The sequence below is a fragment of the Hylobates moloch genome, unplaced genomic scaffold (genome assembly GCF_009828535.3).
Source record: "Hylobates moloch isolate HMO894 unplaced genomic scaffold, HMol_V3 SCAFFOLD_18, whole genome shotgun sequence".
NCBI lineage: Eukaryota > Metazoa > Chordata > Mammalia > Primates > Hylobatidae > Hylobates > Hylobates moloch.
Genome location: NW_026652293.1, coordinates 2,923,522 through 2,946,756, shown reverse-complemented (window position 1 = coordinate 2,946,756; position 23,235 = coordinate 2,923,522). Strand labels below are relative to the sequence as shown.

The following is a 23,235-nucleotide window of genomic DNA, read 5'->3' as shown; positions in this document are numbered from 1 at the left end:
TCTTTGTCCCGTGCTGGATGCTTCCTGCCCTCAAACATCGGTCTCCAAGTTCTTCAGTTTTGGGACTCGGACTGGCTCTCCTTGCTCCTCAGCTTGCAGACAGCCTATTGTGGGACCTTGTGATTGTGTAAGTTAATACTTAATAAACTCCCATATATATATATATATATATATGTGTGTGTGTATATATATATATGTATATATATACCCACATATATATGTATACATACACACACACACACACACACATCCTATTAGTCCTGTCCCTCTAGAGAACCCTGACTAATACACTACCCAAAATGATCTACAGATTAAATGCAATCCTTATCAGAATGCCAAGGACATTTCAGCCAGGCATGGTGGCTCACATGTGTAATCCCAACACTTTAAGAGGCCAAGGTGGGAGAATTGCTTGAGCTCAGGAGTTTGAGACTAGCCTGGGCACCACAGTCAGTTCTTGTCTCCAATAAAAACTTTGAAAATTAGCCAGGCACAATGGCATGTGCCCATAGTCCCAGCTACTCAGGAGGCTGAGGTGGGAGGATCACTTGAGCAAAAGAGGTCAAGGCTGCAGCGAGCTATGAGCATGCCACTGCAATCCAGCCTGGGCAACAGAGCAAGACTCTGTCTCTGTAAAAACAAACGAATCAATGACACTTTTCACATAAATGGAAAAAATATCCTAAAGTTTGTATGGAATGCTAAACTCATTCAAAAACACCCTCTCAGAAACACTGAGAATAATGTTAGACTAAATATCTGGGCACCCCATGGCCCACTGATAAAATTAACTACCACAAACACTAAAGCCAAGGCTCCTAACAATAACTTCTGCAATAGTCTTTAATGGACTCAGCAGAGTCACGTCTTGCAAATTTTCAATGTCCTCACAGTCCTAGTAGTACTCTGAGTTTGGGAGGATTGAGCACCATTTCAAAGCTCTGTTTTGATAAAGAGTTTTTATGCAGGCAACACTTACCTTTCCACATCTGGGGTTTCCACTGAGAGAAAGGAGTGTCCACCCACCCCTAGATAGAAGAAGTATTGGGGTGAATACTTTTGTCTCCTTTTTTATCCCCACTACTTATACCTTCATAATCAGACTGACCAAACTGTTGGTAGCTACCTCAAGAGCAAAAGGAATCGATCTGTTTGTCTTGGCCTCTCATACTTGCCTATGCTCCAGCCTGGTGGGGAAAGAGAGGGTTTGAGCAACTCGTCTCCTTGTGGTACTCAGAACCTATAATACTTGTGACAGGCCCTGCCACACCTGTGCTCAACTTCAGCTTCTTAGCCTAGGAGTAGGTCAGTAACTCATGGTCTAGAAGCCAGGGTATAAGCTTCAGGAGGGAGACAAATGGCACCACTATCTTCTCTAATCCAATATAATAGTAATAGAGCTGATTCCGTATTTTGACCCTCATTTGGCTCCTTCAGACAGTCTTCAGTTGAGTAAAAATCTGAAGGGAGTGAGAGTAAAATGGGCTCCAATACATTAATAAGCATCAAACCTCCAAGATTCCAAGGGTATTGAGAGGTCACCCACTTTCCTGATTCCTAGCACTGCTGAATCACACTGGTGAGACCCTTTATGAATACCTCCAGAGGAAGAGGCAATATGGCCACTTTTAGAACACTGCTGATGCTGTGTAAGTCCTTTTCACTGTCTTTATTTTGTGTGTGTGTGGAAAAGACCAGACCCTTATATATCTCATTTCTCCTACTCTGTGAGGTAGAACAGTCAAAGCCTCATTATAACCAGTTAAGATTATATTGGTAGCCCCCAATAAGCCCTGCCTCCTTGCATTCATGCCTTGTGTAGTTCTCTCCCCCTTGCATCTGGGCGGCCTATGCTTTGCTTCAACCAACAGAATGCTGTAGAGTTGGTGCTATGCCCATTGCAGGCGTAAGCCTTAAGATCTGGCGACTTCTGCTACTGCGCTCTTGGGAGCCCTGAGCTTCCATGTGAGAACTCTGGCCATGCTACAGGAGAGGCCATAAGGAGACTGTGCACCCAGAGCCAACCTAGAGAGAAAGAGGTCCTGAGATTACGTGGAGAAGAGCTGAGGAATCTAGTCAACAATGAAAACCAATAGAAGAATGAGGAGTAAAGGACACTCTATTAATCTACTCTTCCCCTTCCCCAGCAATCCCTAGGCTTCCCAGAGCACTGTTTATGAGAAGAAAGGGGATGACAACAAGTTGAATTCTAGTCACAGTGTTGTCCCTAATGTGCTGTAGGTGAGTCACTTCAGCTCTATGGATCTGGTGGGGGACAGGGTCAACTAAATCTCCATGCTTCTGGCAGCAATAAAATATGACACTCTAAGTAATCAGATGCATAACAAAGAACAAATCAGATATCCCGCAACCTGCAAGCCATGTGTCCATATGGAGTAATCAAACCAGTCATCACCATGAAATATCACTTCTCTAAATGTTGGACTCTGTGCAGCCTGGGTCACTTCAAAAACAGCAGAAACACCGTCTAAACTTAATACCCTCATTCCAGGTGAACCATGTTGTATCAGGCTTTTGCTCAGTGGAATTGTTTGGATTTGGGATATGATGTGATGTGCAGTATTAATATTAAAATGTACCATGTTGTCAAAGGAGTCAACAGTAGAAATAAATCACATATTGGTGGGTCCATTTATATATGGGGAAAATGCCTAAATGTGTCTTTGAAAACAAATATGCTATTGATGCACACATACACACACACACGTATATGTATATATGTGTCTTTTACAAGTAGAATATGTAACTTCCAATCAGCCGACAGCCCATTCTGAAGCATCAAACCTGCCTCCAAATTTGTATTTTCTGAACTTATCAAGTCCTTCCTACATTGTTCATTAAAATGTGTAGGTTCAACCTGGCTGCCCTTGCCATGATTTATTCATTGGCTCTCATCTGAAAGTTCCCCTACGTCCCAAGTCTTTGATGCAAATTAGCCAGATTCTACTGCTGCCTTCTGATGCCTTTTTACCCCCTAAGGGTCTATAGCTGCAAGAGTGTGTGCAATTAAGTGTAAGGTTTCCTAAATTCAACCTTCCTCAGCCCACACACTTTTCCTCTGGTTCATAGCATAAAACAAACATTCTCTAAAAATTTAAAAGACTCCCTTCTTCCCCCTACTGTGTAAAGTTTCTCCCACTGATGAGGCATGAGCCAAACTACACTGCGGTAGTCAGAAGTGTCAAAATCATTCCAAGCCTGCCATTTGCCCATAAAGCATAACACAGAGATATTCTCAAGAGAAATTATTAAAAATTGCTTTTCATCAAAATTAACACAAATAACAAAGGAAAAACTAACTAAAGCAATGACTTAGAAAAGTGACCCAGTTTGGCAATTACGCAGATAAAAGCTACATTCAGCAAGCAGTTCACACAAGCATACTGTTCCCTGCCAACACTGGTTATTTGGAGGGCTACAGTAAATATTTCACAATACACGTCTAATAACTTGAGATATTTTACTTAGAAGAGCACATGTCTTCCTGACATTTTGGAATTAGAATTATAGATTTCTAAGGATATCAGTACTCTTACAAAAAGCAAGTTTGAGGCCAGGCGCAGTGGCTCACGCCTGTAATCCCAGCACTTTGGGAGGCCGAGGCGGGCGGATCACGAGGTCAGGAGATCGAGATCATTCTGGCTAACATGGTGAAACCCCATCTCTGCTAAAAATACAAAAAATTAGCCGGGTGTGGTGGCGGGCACCTGTAGTCCCAGCTACTTGGGAGGCTAAGGCAGGAGAATGGCATGAACCCGGGAGACAGAGCTTGCAGGGAGCCGAGATCGTGCCACTGCACTCCAGCCTGGGTGACAGAGCGAGACTCCATCTCAAAAAAATTTAAAAAAGCAAGTTTGAGAAAAAATATACTTTCTTTCTTTTAGAAAAATTAAAGAAATGAAAGATAATGATTGAGATAAATGATAAGAATAAGTGCTACGTATTTTCACTAGACAAAGACCAGAAAACAATAGTTTGATTTACCTGAACCTAAATAAAATCCATACCAGAAATTACTTCAAAAAAAAAAAAAACAGATCAAGGTTATTTAGGAGAATGGAGAGGATGGAATTAGAAACAAGAAATTAAATCAGTATGATATACCCAAAAAAAACAGATATCTAAAATCTTAACATCAGCAAAAGTCATCTTGTGGCTCTATTGTGATTTTCAGCAATAAAGTCTCACGAAAATGACCCTTCTAAATTGTCAAAAGCCTAATCTTTGCACAAAACAAACTGAACTCTCAAGAGATTCAACAGTTATTTGCTTTCTCTGATTTTAATATCCTACAGAAATACGTTTTTTATTAAGTCAGTAAATTACAATGGGGAGAGAGAGTTCAATTTCAAAAGCAAACTCAAATACTTCATTTACTGGGTAGTTACCCCTAAGTACGTGATTTCAAAAGCATGACCTCCATCTTCATTCAACATCAAATTAATTTTAAAATAATAAAAACAGATGAGCCAGTTTCACAAGAAGTATGGAAGAGAATGAAAATGTGTTGAAATATAGAGACTTTTATTACTGAATGATACTTTACTTAAGAAATAAGAGATCAATGATATCTTGAATTATTGCTAAGAAATATTTGTGTAATCAATTGTTTAAAAGTGTTTCAATACATTAACCAATCTACTGAATTGATTATATATATAGATTGATTCTATATATATACTATATAGTATAGATATATACTATATATTATATATACTATATATAATTTATTCTATATATATATATACACATATTTTTTTTTTTGAGACAGGGTTTTGCTCTTGTCACCCAGGATGGAGTGCAATGGCGCAATCTCGGCTCACTGCAACCTCTGTCTCCTGGGTTCAAGCAATTCTCCTGCCTCAGCCTCCTGACTAGCTGGAATTACAGGTGTGTGCCACTATGCCCAGCTAATTTTTATATTTTTAGTAGAGATGGGATTTCACCATGTTGGCCAGGCTGGTCTCAAACTCCTGACCTCAGCTGATCCACCTACCTCAGCCTCCCAAAATGCTGAGATTACAGGTGTGAGCCACCATGCCTGGCCTGATTCAATAGATTTTATTCTCATTTTTACAGTCTTAATAATTTCTTAATGCACATCTATATATATATTATAGACAATTTGAACAAAAAATCAGACCATAATTGAATAACACAAAAAAACTCACTCTCAGAACTCAAAAAAAGTGACTTAAAGTAAGCAATAGAAAAATATTAATGAGTACTAGAAAAAGAGAGTTTTTTTGGTAAGTTGGCTTTACATTTGTCTATTGTGTTATTTTAAGGAAGTCAAGTTGTCTTTGTTTGCAGACGACATGATTTTATGTTTAAAAAACACCATCATCTCAGCCCAAAAACTTCTTGAATTGATTAGCAACTTAAGCAAAGTCTCAGGATACAAAATCAATGTGCAAAAATCACAAGCATTCCTTTACACCAACAATAGGCAAGCAGAAAGCCAAATCATGAATGAACTCCCATTCACAATCACTGCAAAGAGAATAAAATACCTAGGAATACAGCTAACAAGGGATGTGAAGGACCTCTTCAAGGAGAACTACAAACCACTGCTCAGGGAAATAAGAGAGGACACAAACAAATGGAAAAAAATTCCATCCTCATGGATAGCAAGAATCAATATCATGAAAATGGCCATACTGCCCAAAGTAATTTATAGATTCAATGCTATTCCCATCAAACTACCATTGACATTATTCACAGAATTAGAAAACACTACTTTAAATTTCATATAGAATCAAAGAAGACCCTATATAGCCAAGACAATCCTAAGCAAAAAGAACAAAACTGGAGGCATCATGCTACCTGACTTCAAACTACACTACAAGGCTATAATAACCAAAACAGCATGGTACTGGTACCAAAACAGACATATAGACCAATGGAGCAGAACAGAGACCTTAGAAATAAAACCACACATCTACAACCATCTGCTCTTCGACAAATCTGACAAAAACAAGCAATGAGGAAAGGATCTCCTATTCAGTAAATGTTGCTGGGAAAACTGGCTAGCCATATGCAGAAAACTGAAATCAGACCCCTTCCTTACACTTTATACAAAAATTAACTCAAGATGGATTAACGACTTAAATGTAAAACCCAAAACCATAAAAACCCTAGAAGAAAACCTAAGTAATACCATTCAGGTCTGGGCATGGGCAAAGACTTCATGACAAAAACGCCAAAAGCAATTGCAACAAAAGCCATAATTGACAAATGGGATCTAATTAAACTAAAGAGCTTCTGCACAGCAAAAGAAACTATCATCAGAGTGAATAGACAGCCTACAGAATGGGAGAAAAATTTTGCAATCTACTCATCTGATAAAGGTCTAATATCCAGAATTTACAAGGAAATCAAACATATTTACAAGAGAAAAACAAACAACCCTGGCCAGGTGCGGTGGCTCACGCCTGTAATCCCAGCACTTTGGGAGGCCAAGGTGGGCAGATCACCAGGTCAGGAGATCCAGACCATCCTGGCTAACACGGTGAAACCCCATCTCTACTAAAAAAATACAAAGAAAAATTAGCTGGGCATAGTGGCGAGCGCCTGTAGTCCTAGCTACTCGGGAGGCTGAGGCAGGAGAATGGCGTAAACCTGGGAGGCAGAGCTTGCAGTGAGCCGAGATCGTGCCACTGCACTCCAGCCTGGGTGACAGAGCGAGACTCCGTCTCAAAAAAAAAAACCATCAAAAAGTGGACAAAGGATATAAACAGACGTTTCTCAAAATAAGACATTTATGCAGCCAACAAACATGAAAAAAGCTGAACATCACCGATCATCAGAGAAATGCAAATCAAAACCACAATGAGATACCATCTCACACCAGTCAGAATGGTGGTTACTAAGTAGTCAGGAAACAATAGATGCTGGCCAGGCTGTGGAGAAATAGGAACGCTTTTACACTGTTGGTGGGAATGTAAACTAGTTCAACCATTGTGGAAGACGGTGTGGCAATTCCTCAAGGATCTAGAACCAGAAATACTATTTGACCCAGGAATCCCATTACTGGGTATATGCCCAAAGGAATATAAATCATTCTACTGTAAAGACACATGCACATGCATGTTTATTGCAGCACTATTTACAATAGCAAAGACATGGAACCAACCAAAATGCCCATCAATGATAGACTGGATAAAGAAAATGTGGTACATATACACCATGGAATACTATCCAGCCATAAAAAGCAATGAGATCATGTCCTTTGCAGGGACATGGATGAAGCTGGAAGCCATCATCCTCAGCAAACTAACCTGGGGACAGAAAACCAGACACTGCATGTTTTCACTCATAAGTGGGAGATGAACAATGAGAACACATGGACACAGAGAAGGGAACAACACACACCAGGTCCTGTTGCGGGTGGGGGTAGAGGGGAGAGAGCTTAGAGAATGGGTCGATAGGTGCAGCAAACCACCACGGCACATGTATATGTATGTAACAAACCTGCACGTTCTGCGTATGTATCCCATTTTATTTTTTAGAAGAAATAAAGAAAAAAAAAGAAACATTAAAAAAAAAAGTCTTGGACAGGGTATAGCACCAGAGTGAATGGGAGGAATCTCAGAGCAGCTCTGTTTAATACAACAAATATTTGAGTATCTACTCTGTCCCAGGCATGGCAGGAGTGTAGGGGACACACTTGTCCATTTTTTTTTTTTTAATTATACTTTAGGGTTTTAGGGTACATGTGCACAATGTGCAGGTTTGTTACATATGTATCCATGTGCCATGTTGATTTCCTGCACCCATTAACTCGTCATTTAGCATTAGGTGTATCTCCCAATGCTGTCCCTCCCTCCTCCCCCCACCCCACAACAGTCCCCGGAGTGTGATGTTCCCCTTCCTGTGTCCATGACCATTTCTCTTCTTTACAGAAGCACATGTTGTGATTGCAGAACCTTTAAAAGGCTATGGGAAATGATGGTTTTTAGTCACTCTCAATTAATAATTACATTAATAATTATAGGATTGACTCAGTTAATTTCAGAACATCAGTTTTATGCAACATAGGACTGATCAAAAGAGTTGTCATTTTACTTTACATAATGAACAATCAGTATGAGTAAGCAAATTGACTATTGGCATAACTCTGTAATACCTAATCAGGAGAATTTTAAGTAGTTTTGTCATTAACAGGAGTGTTTCACTGTTAGAGCAGAAACTGTGAGAATCAAGGGAGATGCTGAAGTTGGCCAGACTGTGATCTGTTCAGCAAGACCACACTTGCAGCAGGGCCCAGTGGCTCACACCTGTAATCCCAGCACTTCGGGAGGCTGAGGCAGATGGATCGCTTGAGCCCAGGAGTTCAAGACCCCCCTGGACAACATGGCAAAACCCCATTTCTACAAAAAATACAAAAATTAGCTGGGTGCGGGGCCGGGCGTGGTAGCTCACACCTGTAATCCCAGCACTTTGGGAGGCCGAGGCGGGCACATCACAAGGTCAGGAGATCAAGACCATCTTGGCTAACATGGTGAAGCCCCATTTAGCCGGGCGGGTCCTGTAGTCCCTGTGGAGGTGAGGCAGAGAATGGATGAACCGGAGGGAGTTGCAGTGACCAAATTAGCTGAGTGTGGTGGCACGTGCCTGTAGTCCCAGCTACTCAGGAGGCTGAGGTGGGAGGATGGAAGGATTGCTTGAGCCTGGGAGGCAGACGCTGCAGTGAGCTGACATCGCACCACTCCAATGCAGCCTGGGAGACAGAGTGAGATCCTATAATATCTCGAAAAAAAAAAAAAAAAAAAGACTGCACTTGCCTACAGAACAGCCAGAGCATCAGACAAATTCCAGTATCCAGGATGTGCTAAAAACTCATACCAATGGATGAGCAACCCAAGACAGCATGCCAAAGAAGACAGCAATGGGATATCCCAGAGGAATGAGGTTTGTTTAAAGAAACCTCAACTGCATCAGAACAAAATGTCACACATTCTGCAATCTTCTTTTAATTCACTTACGGGATCTGGTCATCCCACACCCAACCTCACAAAAAAATAAATAGCTATAAAATCTAAGAATAATTTTGGGTGAGGTGTTTATAAAGGAAAAATATGTAGTAAGTGTTGAATCAGTATAACATCCCTTAAATCTTTGGAGAGGTTTACAAAGCATGTTGGCCTCCGTCATAGATTCCTCTGTTAGACCCAGCATCACAAAAGCTGTACTCATTTTGGTATTCCTACTTGTTAGCACAGTATTGGGCACATAGGAAGTCCATCGTGCTTATAAAACTGAACCATAAGCTAGCCTTTGCTTTTTGTTTTAATTTTCCATTGAGTTTTGATTCCTCCACTAAATCTGTGCCTTTCCTTCAGTCATTTTGTTTTCATTTCAGTGAAACAAATATAAATCATTCACTTCCTAGTTCCTTCTCCCTTCCAGCTCTAATTCTTGCATAATCTCTGTCCCCAGGGTTTACTGCTTCTCAAATTAAGAAAATGAATATCCCAAACACACACACACCAAAAAAAAAAAAAATCCCACACTTGCATGTACCCTTTGCACATAATTCAAACTGTACAAGTCTTTCACATCATTTACAATTGTGTGTGAGGGAGCTCCTCAGAGAGAATACGTCAACCCACAGTGGATACTGATGTCTCCCAAAGGGCAAGAGCAAGTTTTGTTTTCATTTCATTTTGGTCATGTGCTTCTATTAACATAACTGTCAATGACCCTGTTTTATTAGGTACTAGATTGTTTTGGCAACGTCACTATCAAAGACAAAAGAAGAAAATACCAAATGCTGGCAAGGATGTGCTGCAGTGATGGAAATGCTCATACGCGGCTGGTGGGAGTGTATATTAATATAAACCCTTTGGAAAACTGTTTGACAGCATCTACTGCAGTTAAACATGTGCGTCCTAGGTATATACCCCAGAGAAATGTGTGCCCACATGCCCCAAAAGACATACTAAGAATGTTTGTAGCAGCATTAACAGCACAAAACTGGAAACAATCCATCAATGGCAGATCGGATACAATGTGTGGTACAATCATACTATAAAGCATGATGCAGCAGTGAAAATGCATCAACAGGCCAGGCACGGTGGCTCATGCCTGTAATCCCAACACTTTGGAAGGCCAAGGCGGGCGGATCACAAGGTCAGGAGTTCAAGACCAGCCTGACCAAAATGGTGAAACCCTGTATCTACTAAAACTACAAAAATCAGCCAGGCGTGGTGGCACACGCCTGTAATCCCAGCTACTCAGGAGGCTGAGGCAGGAGAATTGCTTGAACCTGGGAAGCGGAGGTTGCAGTGAGCCGAAATCGCACCACTGCACTCCAGCGACAAAGTGAGATTCAAAAAAAAAAAAGAAAGAAGAAAAGAAAATGAAGCAGTACATGCAACAACACAGAGGAATCGCCACCCGACAAAAGAATACATGCTATATGATCTCATGCATATAAAGCTCCAAAACAGATAAAAATAAACAGTAGTGTTTATTAACTATAGTGGGTTTTTTAAGGAATGCAAAACAAACTGGTAAAATGAAGAAAAGCAAGAAAGTGATCACCATAAAATCAGGAGATGTCACCCTTTGGGAGGAGAGTGAGGGACTTAGGAGCAGGAAGGCTTTGGGGGCTTCTAGAGGGCTGGCAAGACCCTATTTCTTGACACAGGTGGTGATGACATACAGTATCACTTTATAGAAATATGTTAAGCTGTACAAAATTGTTTTGTGTGCTTTTCTATTTGTGGTACTGAACAATTAAAAAGGTTAAAAGGGGAGAAGAATACAACGCAAAACTTATCAAAAGTTTTTTAAAGGTTTGCAGCTGGAAAATACAATGGGCTAAGTCAGTTTTGTTCCATGGAGCAGCCTGCAAATAAGTGGTAGCTATAAGAAGCCAGATTTTGGTAAGACCAAATGACAGCAACAAAGGGAGGAGGAAGAGGCAGAGAGAAGAGAAGAAGAGAAAAACAAGGAGAGGAGGCAAAAAGAAACACAATTATACTTGCTTACAAACAGAATATTCCTCATGAGAAAGTGAGGGTCCCATTACTGAAGCTAGTCAAACACAGGCTGGAGAACCATCGGGAGGGAGGTTCTGGAGAGGATTCAGTGGAACAGTGGAAAATGAATTGTATAGCATGTCCCCCCGGAATTAAGATTCTGTGATTCTATTTCTCTTTCTCAACAGTTATAGGTGTGGCCACTTAGAGAAACAAAAAAAATAAAAAACAAGAGAAGTATGGTCCAAATATCCTAAATGTATAAAGCAGATACTCTAGTAGATTTTAAAATGTTTGTTTACAAGCCATTAACTAATCAAAAATAAAGGGAAGAATTGAAGAGCTTCAAGGTAATGCTCAAGGAACCACTCCCAAATGAGGTCCAACCATAAATGCAGAGCTGGCATCGGAAGCAATAAAGCCAAGGATTCAGTTGACCCACAGTGTTCCTCAAATGCGTCTATTCTTTTAAGATAGATTATTAAAATAAATGGGTTGCATAAAAGTCATGGAATTTGGAAGCTTTATTTCCTTAACATTAAATCAACAAGGCTTCAGCCTCTCAATCCCCCATTTAACATCAGCCAACAGATTTAACTTTTTGACACTTTCAGAGAAAGATAGCTGAGCCTTGGCTGAAGATTGTCTTAGAATATTTTGCAAGAAAAAACAAGCTCTGCTGAGCTGGTAATAATCCAGATTATCATCCATTCCCCCTTTTAGAGGCACAATGGATTTTAACCAGTTTTCTGTTTTATAAATATTACCATGGCTCAAAACATCGATGAGGAGACACAACATTACTCGTGGCTCTCATCTTGTTTGCTAACTAATTATATCAACAACCTGAACCAACTTACACTATACAAAAACACAGCTGATTTAGCAATCTGTAAATTATACATGTACATAAATCTGTACCAAAATGTGCTGTGTTTCACTCCTGCTAATGTGCATGGATTCTTACTGGCACCTACAATTGTTTGATATAGGTTCCCGAACACTAAAACATATGTTTTGCCCAGAATGGGACCATTTAGAGTAATATTTTTGTAGTTTCCTGGCACCAAGGTCTGCCAGCCTTTCTAAGACAGATCTCCTATTTGCTTCAGCGAACATTCTGACAACAAGTGTCTGCAGATTTAAGCAACTATCAAAAAATATTCTGTACCAACAGTTTCCAACCATGAATATAAAGAGAAACAGGCTGGTTTTGCCTACGTGGCAACAAAGCCAGTAGGATTTAAAATGATCACTGACATGACCATAAGCAAAATCAAATAAAATATGGAGTATTAATTATTTCTGCTGCCTACTTACGGCAATTAAAAAAAACAGATAATTATTAAATCTTTCCTTCAAATGGGATTCAAAATGTACCAAAGAAAGTTGAAGTCGATTTTAGTACCAGCAAGACCAGTAAACACCTTAGAAATGTTTTTTAAATACAGTGACAGGCCTAAACAGTTGCAGCCAGTCAACACTGTAAAATATGGTCAAGAACCTTGGACTAAGATTCACTAGAATGTAACTTACTAATCACAAGGAGGGTTTCTTGTTTACCACTGTATCCTCAGTGTTCCATAAATATTCAATAAATCTTTGTTGAATGACTAAACCAAAAACAACTGCTGGCTAGTCCCTGATCTGTCTCTAATTGCCTTTTCCTAAGTCTGCCTCTTACGAACTGTAGGTAAATCATTTAACCTGAGGATTCTTAGGTGAGTTTAAGGATTTTAGTTCCTTAAACTCTAAAATGGAGACACTGCACCTCCTCTACTAGCTTATGAGGATCAAAGGTGATATTCTGTGAAAAGTGACTTGGTACTTTATAATGGGGCACACAGATGTTAAGTGCCCATTATCCCCGCCTTTGCCTTGAGCTAAACCACTGACAAAGGTGAACAGACTGCATTTCCTTGAAATATAATTAGCCTTTCCTTTGCCCTATTATTCTGTTGAGATGTGGTAGTGTGGCTGTTAGCCAAGATGGATGTTGTTCTTGTTGTTATAACATTTTATTTAATCTCCACTGGGAAATTATGCTTCTTGAGAGAATATAATGGTAACATGAGGAAAGGGTTTTTGCATGGTGTATTATAAAGAATTTGACATTGGACTCAAATGGTTTGGGGCCTCATCAGTTCTGCCCTTAAATATTTGAGGAAAGCCTCTTGCATCAATTTCCTTATTTATACAATGATGGGGAAGGAGAGGCAGATTAGATAATATTTAAGATCTGTCTCTTCCTACGGCTCTATGATATTCCAGGCATCAGATATTCAAATAACCCAAAATGAAGTCAGTACTATTATTCATTATCATATGAGAAGTTTTAAAGGATGATAAAAACAGTTCCACAGACTGAGTCATAGAAGCTGGAGAAATAATAGTGCTGAGAGAAGGATGTATGATAGACGTCCTCTAAGGAATACCAGTCTCAGGCATTGTTTGCTCTGCCACTTTGAATAAGGCACTTAATATTCCTAGGACTCAGTTTTCTGATCTGTAAAAGAGGAACATTAATACTGCACAGGACCACTGGGAGAAAATATCTAATAAAATGATCATAAAATATTGCTATTCAAAGACAAAATGCTATTTTAATATCGTAATGTCCAAAAAAGGGCTCATGGATTTTAGAACGAGACGATCAATATCTTTAAATAGACTTTTTCCACCACAGTAAAATAACATAATGCATGCAGATATTGTGATATTTCTAGGAGTTCACATTTTTTCTTCCATTTGTGTTCAGGAAATATTATAAAAGGGATCACCTTTTAAACATTAAGTCCCATATTTCAAGATGAGAACCATTTATTCTGAAATAATAATTTTAAAAATTCATCCAACTCTCCCAAGATGCTTCATTTTTGTTGATGCTATTCGTTTGATTGGTTAATTGAAATCAACCTGCTGAAACTGATGTTGAAATGACAAGGCCCATCCTAAAAATATTCCCAGTGACTTATTCTATTCATATTCTATGATTATAGAGGGAAAGTGGCTCTAATAAGATCAACTAAAATAGACAGTATTCTGCCTTCACAGCTCCAAGATTCTTAAGGTTCTCTTAAAACCCAAGGCATCTTGTGACTTTTACATGTAAGTTTCTCTTCTTGCTCCCTCCACTCAAAAACATACACAGTATACATTAGATACCGGGTTTCCCCTCTGACTTACAGGGCACTGCCTCTTTACTGAAAAATAGAATTGTCATTGATATTTATGAGAAAGTTGGTGTCACTGACAATGGGATAACCAAATTTGAAGATTGTCTCCATTCCCCTTAATAATCCAATAAAAATAGCAATAATAGCACAGTAACTGTTAATTTATTTAAAAATAAATGAACAACTCCAGTTTTTTTATGGCAAAACAGTTCATTGTGGCTGTTCACATAGCAATTATCATCCCCTTGCATCCCCAGGTAATGACTGTGACCTTGACCTAAAAGCCACCTTAGTTTGAATAAGGAAGACCTTGAAAGGAAAGGTGACTGACCAGAAACACTCTTAAGAGGCACACAATAAAGAAATTATCATTTCTAAGAAAGTACTTAAATAGTACACGATTATTTGCTCTGCTAGTTGATGTGTTTTATTATAAGATAAACTTAAATCACTGTTTAATTAAAGAGTGTTTATTAGTAGCATAAGTCACTTTTCATGCCCTTCCCCTGAATCCCTAACTAAATCCAAACAGAAGCTCATCATTTTACACAGAAGCTCCTTAGGCTCTGAAATCGTGATATTTACACATTATTAAAACCCATTTCCTAAGTTAGCTCCTCATGTCTCCCTGGTAGAAGAATGTCATCTGTTTCTGGAAGGGGTGGGGTGGAGGGTCTAGGAGTCTGCAAAGAGCATCTTATGCTTGGCTGTCTTTCAATATAGCCATTTGATGAACTCGTGCGCTGCGCCTTCCAACTGCCAGGACTCCTAGTCGCTGTGCAAGTGCTTAGCTGGGGTCTCTCCGCTGTTAAGTCCGAAAGGCGTTTGGAATTCTTCCTTTCCATCCCTGCTGCTAGAACTCTCGCCTTTCAAGGCTTCATGCTACCGTCGATCTTAATGCCACAAGGAAAGAGATGAGTGCTGATGATCAGCTTATTGGGTAATGGGTCTATTTATAAGTTTGGTGAGATTGGGAATTTAAAGGTGAGCAACACTTAAGGGTGGCATAAAACCGTTGTGGGTTTGGAAGAGGGGAAATATAACAGGTTTGTACCTGTGACCATTTAGTTCGCTCTGCACCTGTGCCCTCCACTTCCCACCTGACGCCAGGAAAACCATCTGCCCTTCACTTCGAAGGTGAGCCTTAACTTCACCTGGAAAGGGGTGGGTGGGTGAAGGGGTGGAATCAGGCCGCCGACAGCACGTCCGCACACCTCGGACTTTTCAGTTGCAGGGATGGAAGGTGGAGGCAGCCGGATCCTCCCATTCTGAAGCAGCGGGGACCTGGAGTTGCCCGTCTCTACTCCCTGGGGAGAGGCGGCTCCTCCGGGAGCAGCCCGGGAGCCCCAGAGCCTTCGTGGAAGGGTGGGCAGTGCCGATGGGGCGCGCGCTGCCGCTCCGGCTGCGGCTAGCTTTCCATCACTTTTCCCAGTACTTTGCTCAGCAGCTGTCACGCATCCTTGGAGACAAGACCGAGAGGGCGCGAGAAAGGCCCAAAAGGCGTCCCCAGAAGAGCTCTCCTGTTAGGATGGGGACCCATCAGACCCCGCCCCGCCCTGCCCACCTTTCTCTGCCTCGGGGAGGCTGCCTTGGGTGCCCGCGCCGCGGCTCCTTAGCAGAGCTCGCGGGTTCTGCTGCATCTGCTGGCTCCGAGCGGCGAGAGGTTCTGCAATAAAGGCACGGATAAAACGCCCGGGTAATCGAAATCCGAATGCACCTCTTACCATTGGACCGCCGGACAATATTCTCCAGAAACGTGTTTTGAGGGGCCACCAGTCCCCTCCTGCCCCCAGCCATGGTCATCCTCCCAGCAGCTCGGGGTCCGGGGGGCGTCCTGGCGCGGCTTCTTACGACAGCAGGAAACTGGCCTCGGGGCCCGCACGCAGTCCCGGCTCGAAGCGCCCCATGCGCCCCGCGGGGATCCGCAGGCAGGGCTGGCGGCTCCCTCTGGCTGCTACCCTCGCGCCCTCTTCGCGCCTCCCTCCCTGCGGCCCGCCTCGCAGTGCACTCGCGCCGGCCTCGGCTCGCTGCAGCCGCCTCCGGGTGGGCGGAGGGAGCAGCGGCGCCTGGGCCGGCGGCGCCCCCTACCGGGCTCGTTCCCCCCAGCCGGCCTGCGGGAGACCAAGCTGGGGGGCTCTCGCAGAGGCCGGGAAGTGGCAGGCGGCCGTGGACCAAGGCTGGGACGGCAGCGCCACCCTCTGGGTTCAGCCGGGAAATGTGTTCGGGATGTGCCACGGGCTGGGTGGAGAGGAGGGCGTTGTGAGCAGCCTTCAGGGCGGATTCACCCCGACAAGTCTTGGGGGAGCGTGCTGATGTAACTCTCTTCCTTTGCTCTGTTTCAGGCCGGGGCCCCCGGGACCTCTGAGGCTCTGGGAACACCTTCTTGCCTTCCTGTAAGGTTAGCCTGACTAGTGAAATTTGCCCCACCTTGATTCTAGGCCAGTGTTTGAGCAGTAATTAATGAAGTCGTATTGCAATAGTGCAGATTTAGAGTGACTGGCAGATTCAGCTTCGGAAGAGTTGTCTTGGGTTGTTTTTACCGTAGACACAAACGCAGGCTCCTGATATTTGGTATGATCAGTATCAAACTGCCTGACAAACATCAAAGGGGTGGACTTGTCTTTAAGGGCGAATACTAAAGGGAGGGGCAGCATTAATTAAGCAACCGTGGCTTTGGCTTGAAGCGTAGTCTGTAGTGCAGAGGATACAGTTAGTTTTTACAGCTGACCCCTGGTATACGCAAGAACCACATACACCCAAGGTTTCTGGACAGGGGCTAAGACAACGGTCGTTTGTTCACTTATTTTGGGGGATTTCGACCCACGCATACTCTGTACCTGCCTTTTTACTATATATCCCCAGGCGGTGCGGTGGGAGACTAAGCCTATGTCCCACAGGAGAAATGAATGGAGAGTTTACTAGTTTCAGACTGAGTCAACAGTCAACACAAAAATGTAAGAGAAAAAAAAACTAACCCTGGAAATTAATTGTCTGGGTTAGCCATCCTGACATATCCTAATGTATTGCAAAGACATCCTGTCTCCGTTAATTAATTTCAAACACAGAAGAACTAATTCTTGCCCAGAAATCTCTGAGTTGCTGTGAAGATCAAGCAAGAATTATGTATGGGGACAGCACCTTAAATTGTAAAGTGCTGTGCCAAGGTCAGACATCATTATTGGAGTGACTAAATAAATTGGGCCATTACGAGTATCACCCTTTATCTCATCTTGTGTAGAGACAAAGTAAACAGATTGCTGTTAGCAGAGAGTTAGATAAGACTGTCATAGGATTTGAAATGCAAGTAATGATACACTTTTTCCTTAAGATAGCCTTCTACCCATCGCCTGTTACCTAGTCTAGAACAGTGATTTCTTAAACCCTAGCTCCGTCTAGTGGTTCTTTGTTCTATTACAAATGAGATAACACAGTGGTTGAAGAGAACTTGACTCTCAAATGTATTTGGTGCTGAGCTGAGCCAGTTTGGTGCCTATCCACTTCATTTGAATAAGTTCATTTAAGGTTTTTAAAGTTGTGTTATCGCACAAACATGCCAAGGGAAGATTTTTCATGACAATATTAAAAACCCATCAAGAAACCTCATAATCCTGCTTGTGAAAGGAAGATAAAGAAAATAATGTGGAGGGGAAAACTATCATAGAGAGTTAATAAAATTTCTAAGGTTTTAATGAGCTCTCATGTTCTGTGGCTTAGATAAAAAAGGAAACAGATGATATCAGTCTTGAGATCAGAGATATTAAAGCCTTGGTGGGCTACCTGATAAGAAAAAGAATTAAGATGTCTTCCATTTTAAATGTACTACTGAAATGGATCTCAACATGGGCTGTGCATGCGTGTGTCTGTGTATGTGTGTGTGTATTGGCACCTTTTTGAATACTACAATTTTTGGTGGCACACTCGAAGAAATTAAAAGACCTAAAACAAAGTAGTGCTACTACAAAGTGGTTCTTTTTTTTTTAAGTTTTAAACCTCCAGATTGTGTGCCATAACACGATCACATTATTTTATGTCTTTTTGCTTAAATAAGACTGGATGCTTATAAAAGCACTGTTATACTGTGTTATGGCACTTTAAGTACTTGCTTAGAAATGATCGTTTCTTCATTGTGTGCTTCTTAAGAGTGTTTCTGGTCAGTCACCTTTCCTTTCAAGGTCTTCCTTATTCAAACTAACTAAGGTGGCTTTTAAGTCAAGATCACAGACATTACCTGGGGATGCAAGAGGAAGATAATTACTACGTGAACAGCTACAATGGACTGTTTTGTCATTTAAAAAAAGCTGGAGGTGTTCATGGATTTTTAAATAAAATAAATATTTAAGAGTTAAATTGTTACAAAGTCAGCAGTCTTTCATCACAATGTAAGTGTCTCATGGTGTCTGTGGAGGTACATCCAGTTTTTCCCCCATTCCCTTGGTTCACTCACAACGCATCTGACTGTAGGAATAAAATCATGTTCTGCCCTGTCCACAGCCACATTCTCAATATTCCAGTAAACACTCCCTCTTTCTTGGTGCTAGTTGACGGGATACTGTGCTTCTTACCTTTTACTTGCCACCTTCTGTTCCCTCCTTGACATTCAGTTCCAGCACCTGCTCAACTTAAAGTTCTGTCTGAGATCTACCTCTGTAATATAGGAATCTCAGTTAGAGTAAACTTTAATCTTACAGATTTGTCAAAACTTGGTAACAGATTTGTAAAGGATTCACAATATACCAATGTACCATGGCAAACCAGTTGAGAACACTTATATTTTTGCATAACAGACAAAGCCACTTCTTCATTTAAAGGGACAACTTTAAATAACTGTGACCAGAGTTCCAATTCAGTTGCCTCTATCCTTCCGTGCAGAAAATGTAGCCCATTTTCTGCAGGGATACAGAGTTCAGATACAGAGTCTGAAATAAATTCTAAAATGTGAGTCTACTGTTTCTAGGCTTCTTTCCTCCTGTATCCCTCAGCATTTTGTTTACCCCTTAGCTATAAGATGTATTTATGTCTGTATCACACCGCAGATTGTGAGCTCCTTGAAACAAAGACACACTATAATGATCTTTGTTCTCATAAATGCTATTAAGCTGCACTGTAATTAGTGAGTTCACAAAAGTAATAGATAGTGATGGAGGCATAATGCTATAGGAAGAATATGGAGATGGTGGTCTGCAGATTGGCTGGGAAAAGAGTCCAGGAGATGACAGAAAAATCTCTCCCAACAACCACAACAACAAGTCTATCAAATGAAGAGGATGACAATGCCACACATCAGAAGGGGCAAATGGTATCATATAAAGACAGGAACTTCATTTTTCCTTCCATTAAGACTAGAAGGTGTGGGTGACAGATTTTAGAAAGCCAGGAACCTCTCTAACATAGGAAAGTTGCCTGTGAGTCCTAGAAGGTCTGAGAGCTGGAAGGGGCAGGCCACAGATGCATCGTCATTAGCAACTTAAGCGGAGGAGAAACTGAATATAGAGGCGACTTCACTACTCAGCCACCATGAGTGAAATATCTAAATATCTAAAAGTGGAGGAATTTGCAGCATGAGAAATTTCAGCTTCTATAGCCCAATGACTGACTGACTTATTATATGTAATTTCTGTTAACAAAACTTCTATTTGAGTAAACTTATAGGAAGAATGTTGGGCAGACTATATCCATTGAAAAGAAAAGATTCCCTACCATAGATGTATTTCCCTAGTGTTGATCTGCTTCAAAGGAAATACTAGTCCCTGAATCTAATTGACTGGGGAAAAGAATGCACTGATGGGGGTCTACACTCACCCATGGCTAACCCAATAGACAGTGTGAAGCGTCTGTAGAATTGAGTTATATCCTTCCAAGTGCCCTAAGCTATTCTTCTTTCTCGATTCCTCTAAACAAAAGAGAAAAGGATCTTTCATCACACCCTTCCCTCAGTGGGAAATAATTAAAAGTCATTTACACCAGTCTCATTTTATTATAGCAAACATTTGCATGGTGTCTAGTATACAGCAGACACTGGGATAGGTTCTAAGGATTAAAAGATGGTTATGATTGGCACCTGCCCTCAAGAAATTCAACAAATATGTAATGAATGTGTATGTTCTTCGTGATTTCTTTCAACTGCTTTCCTGTCTCCAATGTGCCCTCTAAATCTTCCTTTCTTTTTAAATAAACTATAGTTCAATTTGACCTCTTTGCTTAAGATTTTTTTTTTTTTTTTGAGACAGGGTCTTGATCTGTTGCCTAGGCTGGAGTGCAGTAGCAAAATCATGGCTCACTGCAGCCTCAACTTCCTGACCTCAAGTGATTCTCCCACCTCAGCCTCCTAAGTAGCTACAGGGGCAGGCCGCCATACGTGGCTAATTTTTTTTTTTTTTCTTGTAGAGACAGGGTCTCCCTATGTTTCCCAGGCTGGTCTCGAACTCCTGGGCCTGAGCCCAAGTAATCCTCCCACCTCAGCTTCCCAAAGTTCTGGGATTAAATGCATGAGCCACCACACCCAGCTAAGACTTTCTTTCCTCCTCTTAACTGAGATCTGGCTTTCCCCTAAAGTCTCAGACTCCTGTCGATCCCACTTTTTTGGAATATATTTATTCTGTCACAGTCCATGTACCTAGAAGCCAGAAGTTGAGGTGAGAATTTGTCTAGTTCCTCGTTGCCATATTTAAACCACTACACTTCTCCATTCATGTAAAATTTCTCCTACTTTGAAGTTCATGAACAATGTCAATATCACTATACTTCAATTCTTAAAACAAACTTGGGGAAAATTGTATTCAGTTATGAAAAGGCTGAGTTGCCTGCAGGACATTTCAGAGAAATATCAAGTAGGTAGTTGGATATTCACATCTAGAACCCAAGAGAAACATCTGGGTGGTGCTCGAAATTGGAAATCATCAGTTTATAGCTTTCAAAGGAGACTGAGAAGGAGCAGTTTAGAAGTGGAGGGAACTGAGAGAAGTGGTTTTATAGAAGCCCAGAGGGGAAAAGTCTTAAATGAAAAGAAAGAAGAAAAGTATCATTTGTTGTACACTGTAGAGATAAACACTGGAAAATGTCCATTAGCTCTAATGATTAGTTGGCCATTTGATACTTTAGTGGAAACATTTTCAATGGAATAGTAGGGAGGGAGCCAAAGTGCAAGGGATTTAAAGATTAAATAGAAACATACAATTAAGCCGGGGATGGTGGTTCACGCCTATAATCCCAACATTTTGGGAGGCTGAGGCAGGCGGATCAGCTGAGATCAGGAGTTTGAGACCAGCCTGGCCAACATGGTGAAACCCCATCTCTACTAAAAATATAAAAATTAGCTGGGCGTGGTAGCGGGTGCCTGTAATCCCAGCTACTTGGGAGGCTGAGGCGAGATAATAGCTTGAACCCAGGAGGCGGAGATTGCAGTGAGCCGAGATCACGCCATTGCACTCCAGCCTGGGCAACAAGAGTGAAACTCCATCTCAAAAACAAGAACAAAACAAAAACCAAAAAAAAAAGAAACATACAATTAAGATGTCAGATGGGGCTAAGGTGCAGTGGGTACCACCATCCTCTCCTAAGCATACAGAAATGCCAGGTAAGGTTGGGCATGGTGGCTCACGCCTGTAATCCCAACACTTTGGGAGGCCTAGGCGGGTGGATCACTTGAAGTCAGGAGTTCGAGACCAGCCTAGCCAACATGGTGAAACCCTGTCTCTACTAAAAATAAAAAAATTAGCCTGGCATGGTGGCACATGCCTGTAATACCAGCTACTCAGGAGGCTGAAAATTTTATTGAAAACTTTATCCATGTCTATTGAGATGATCACATGGTTTTTGTTTTTAATTCAATTTATGTGGTAAATCACATTTATTGATTTGTGTATATTGAACCAACCTTGCTTCCCAGGAATGAAGCTTACTTGATCATGGTGAATTAACACTTTGATATGCTATTGAATTCGGTGTGCTAGTATTTAATTCAGGATTTTTGCAACTATGTTCATCAGGATGTTAGCCTGTAGTTTTCTTTTTTTGTTGTGTCTTTTGCCAGGTTTTCGTATCAGGGTGATGCTGGCTTCACAGAATGAGTTAGAGAGGAGTCCCTTCTCGTTGATTTTTTGGAATAGTTTCAGTGGAATTAGTACCAGTTCTTTGTACATCTAGTAGAGTTTGACTGTGAATAGATCTGGTTCAGGGCTTTTATTGGTTTGTAGGTGTTTTTTTGTTTTTGTTTTTTTATTTACAGATTCAATTTCAGAACTCAATATTGGTCTGTTCAGTGTTTCAATTTCTTCCTGTTTCAATCATGGGAGATTGTGTGTTTCCAGGAATTTACTTATTTTCTCTAGATTTTCTGGTTTGTGCACATATGGGTGTTCGTAATAATTTCAAAGGATCTTTTCTGTTTCTGTGTGATTGGTTGTAATGTCACCTTTATCATTTATGATTGTGCTTATTTGGATATCTCTTTTTTGTTATTCTCGCTAGCAGTCTATTGATCTCATTTATTGGTTTCACTGATTTTTTTGTATGGATTTTTGGGTCTCAATTTCATTCAGTTCTGCTCTGATCTTAGTTATCTCTTTTATTCTACTAACTTTAAGGTTAGTTTGTTCTTGTTTTTCTAGTTCCTCTAGGCATGATATTATTAATAGATTATTAATTTGAGAACTTTCTTTTCGAAGTGGGTGTTTAGCACTAAACTTCACACTACTTTTGCTGCATCCCAAAGATTTGGCTATGTTGTGTCTCTATTTTCATTAATTTCAAAGAATTTTTTAAATTTCTGCCTTAATTTCATTGTTTACCCAAAAGTCATTCAGGAGCAAGTTGTTTAATTTCCATGTAATAGTGTGGTTTTTGTTTTGTTTTGTTTTGTTTGAGATGGAGTCTGGTTCTGTCGCCCAGTCTGGAGTGCAATGGCGCAATCTCAGCTCACTGCAACCTCTGCCTCCTGGGTTCAAGCAATTCTCCTGCTTCAGCCTCCCAAGTAGCTGGGATTACAGGCACGCACCACCACACCTGGCTAATTTTTGCACTTTTAGTAGAGATGGGGTTTCACCATGTTGACC

General features: G+C 41.0%; 1 protein-coding gene across 2 annotated transcripts in view; it reads right to left on the bottom strand.

Moving 5' to 3' along the window:
* Positions 1-16,192, bottom strand: part of KCNH1 (potassium voltage-gated channel subfamily H member 1) — a 463,213-nt gene extending 447,021 nt beyond the window's left edge. For both annotated transcript variants that reach the window (XM_032137316.2, XM_032137317.2), the window contains exon 1: positions 15,910-16,192. In XM_032137316.2, coding sequence (XP_031993207.1) covers positions 15,910-15,988 — 79 coding nt within the window. In that variant the 5' untranslated portion in view covers positions 15,989-16,192. The remainder of the gene's footprint in view (positions 1-15,909) is intronic.
* Positions 16,193-23,235: the final 7,043 nt, after the last annotated feature.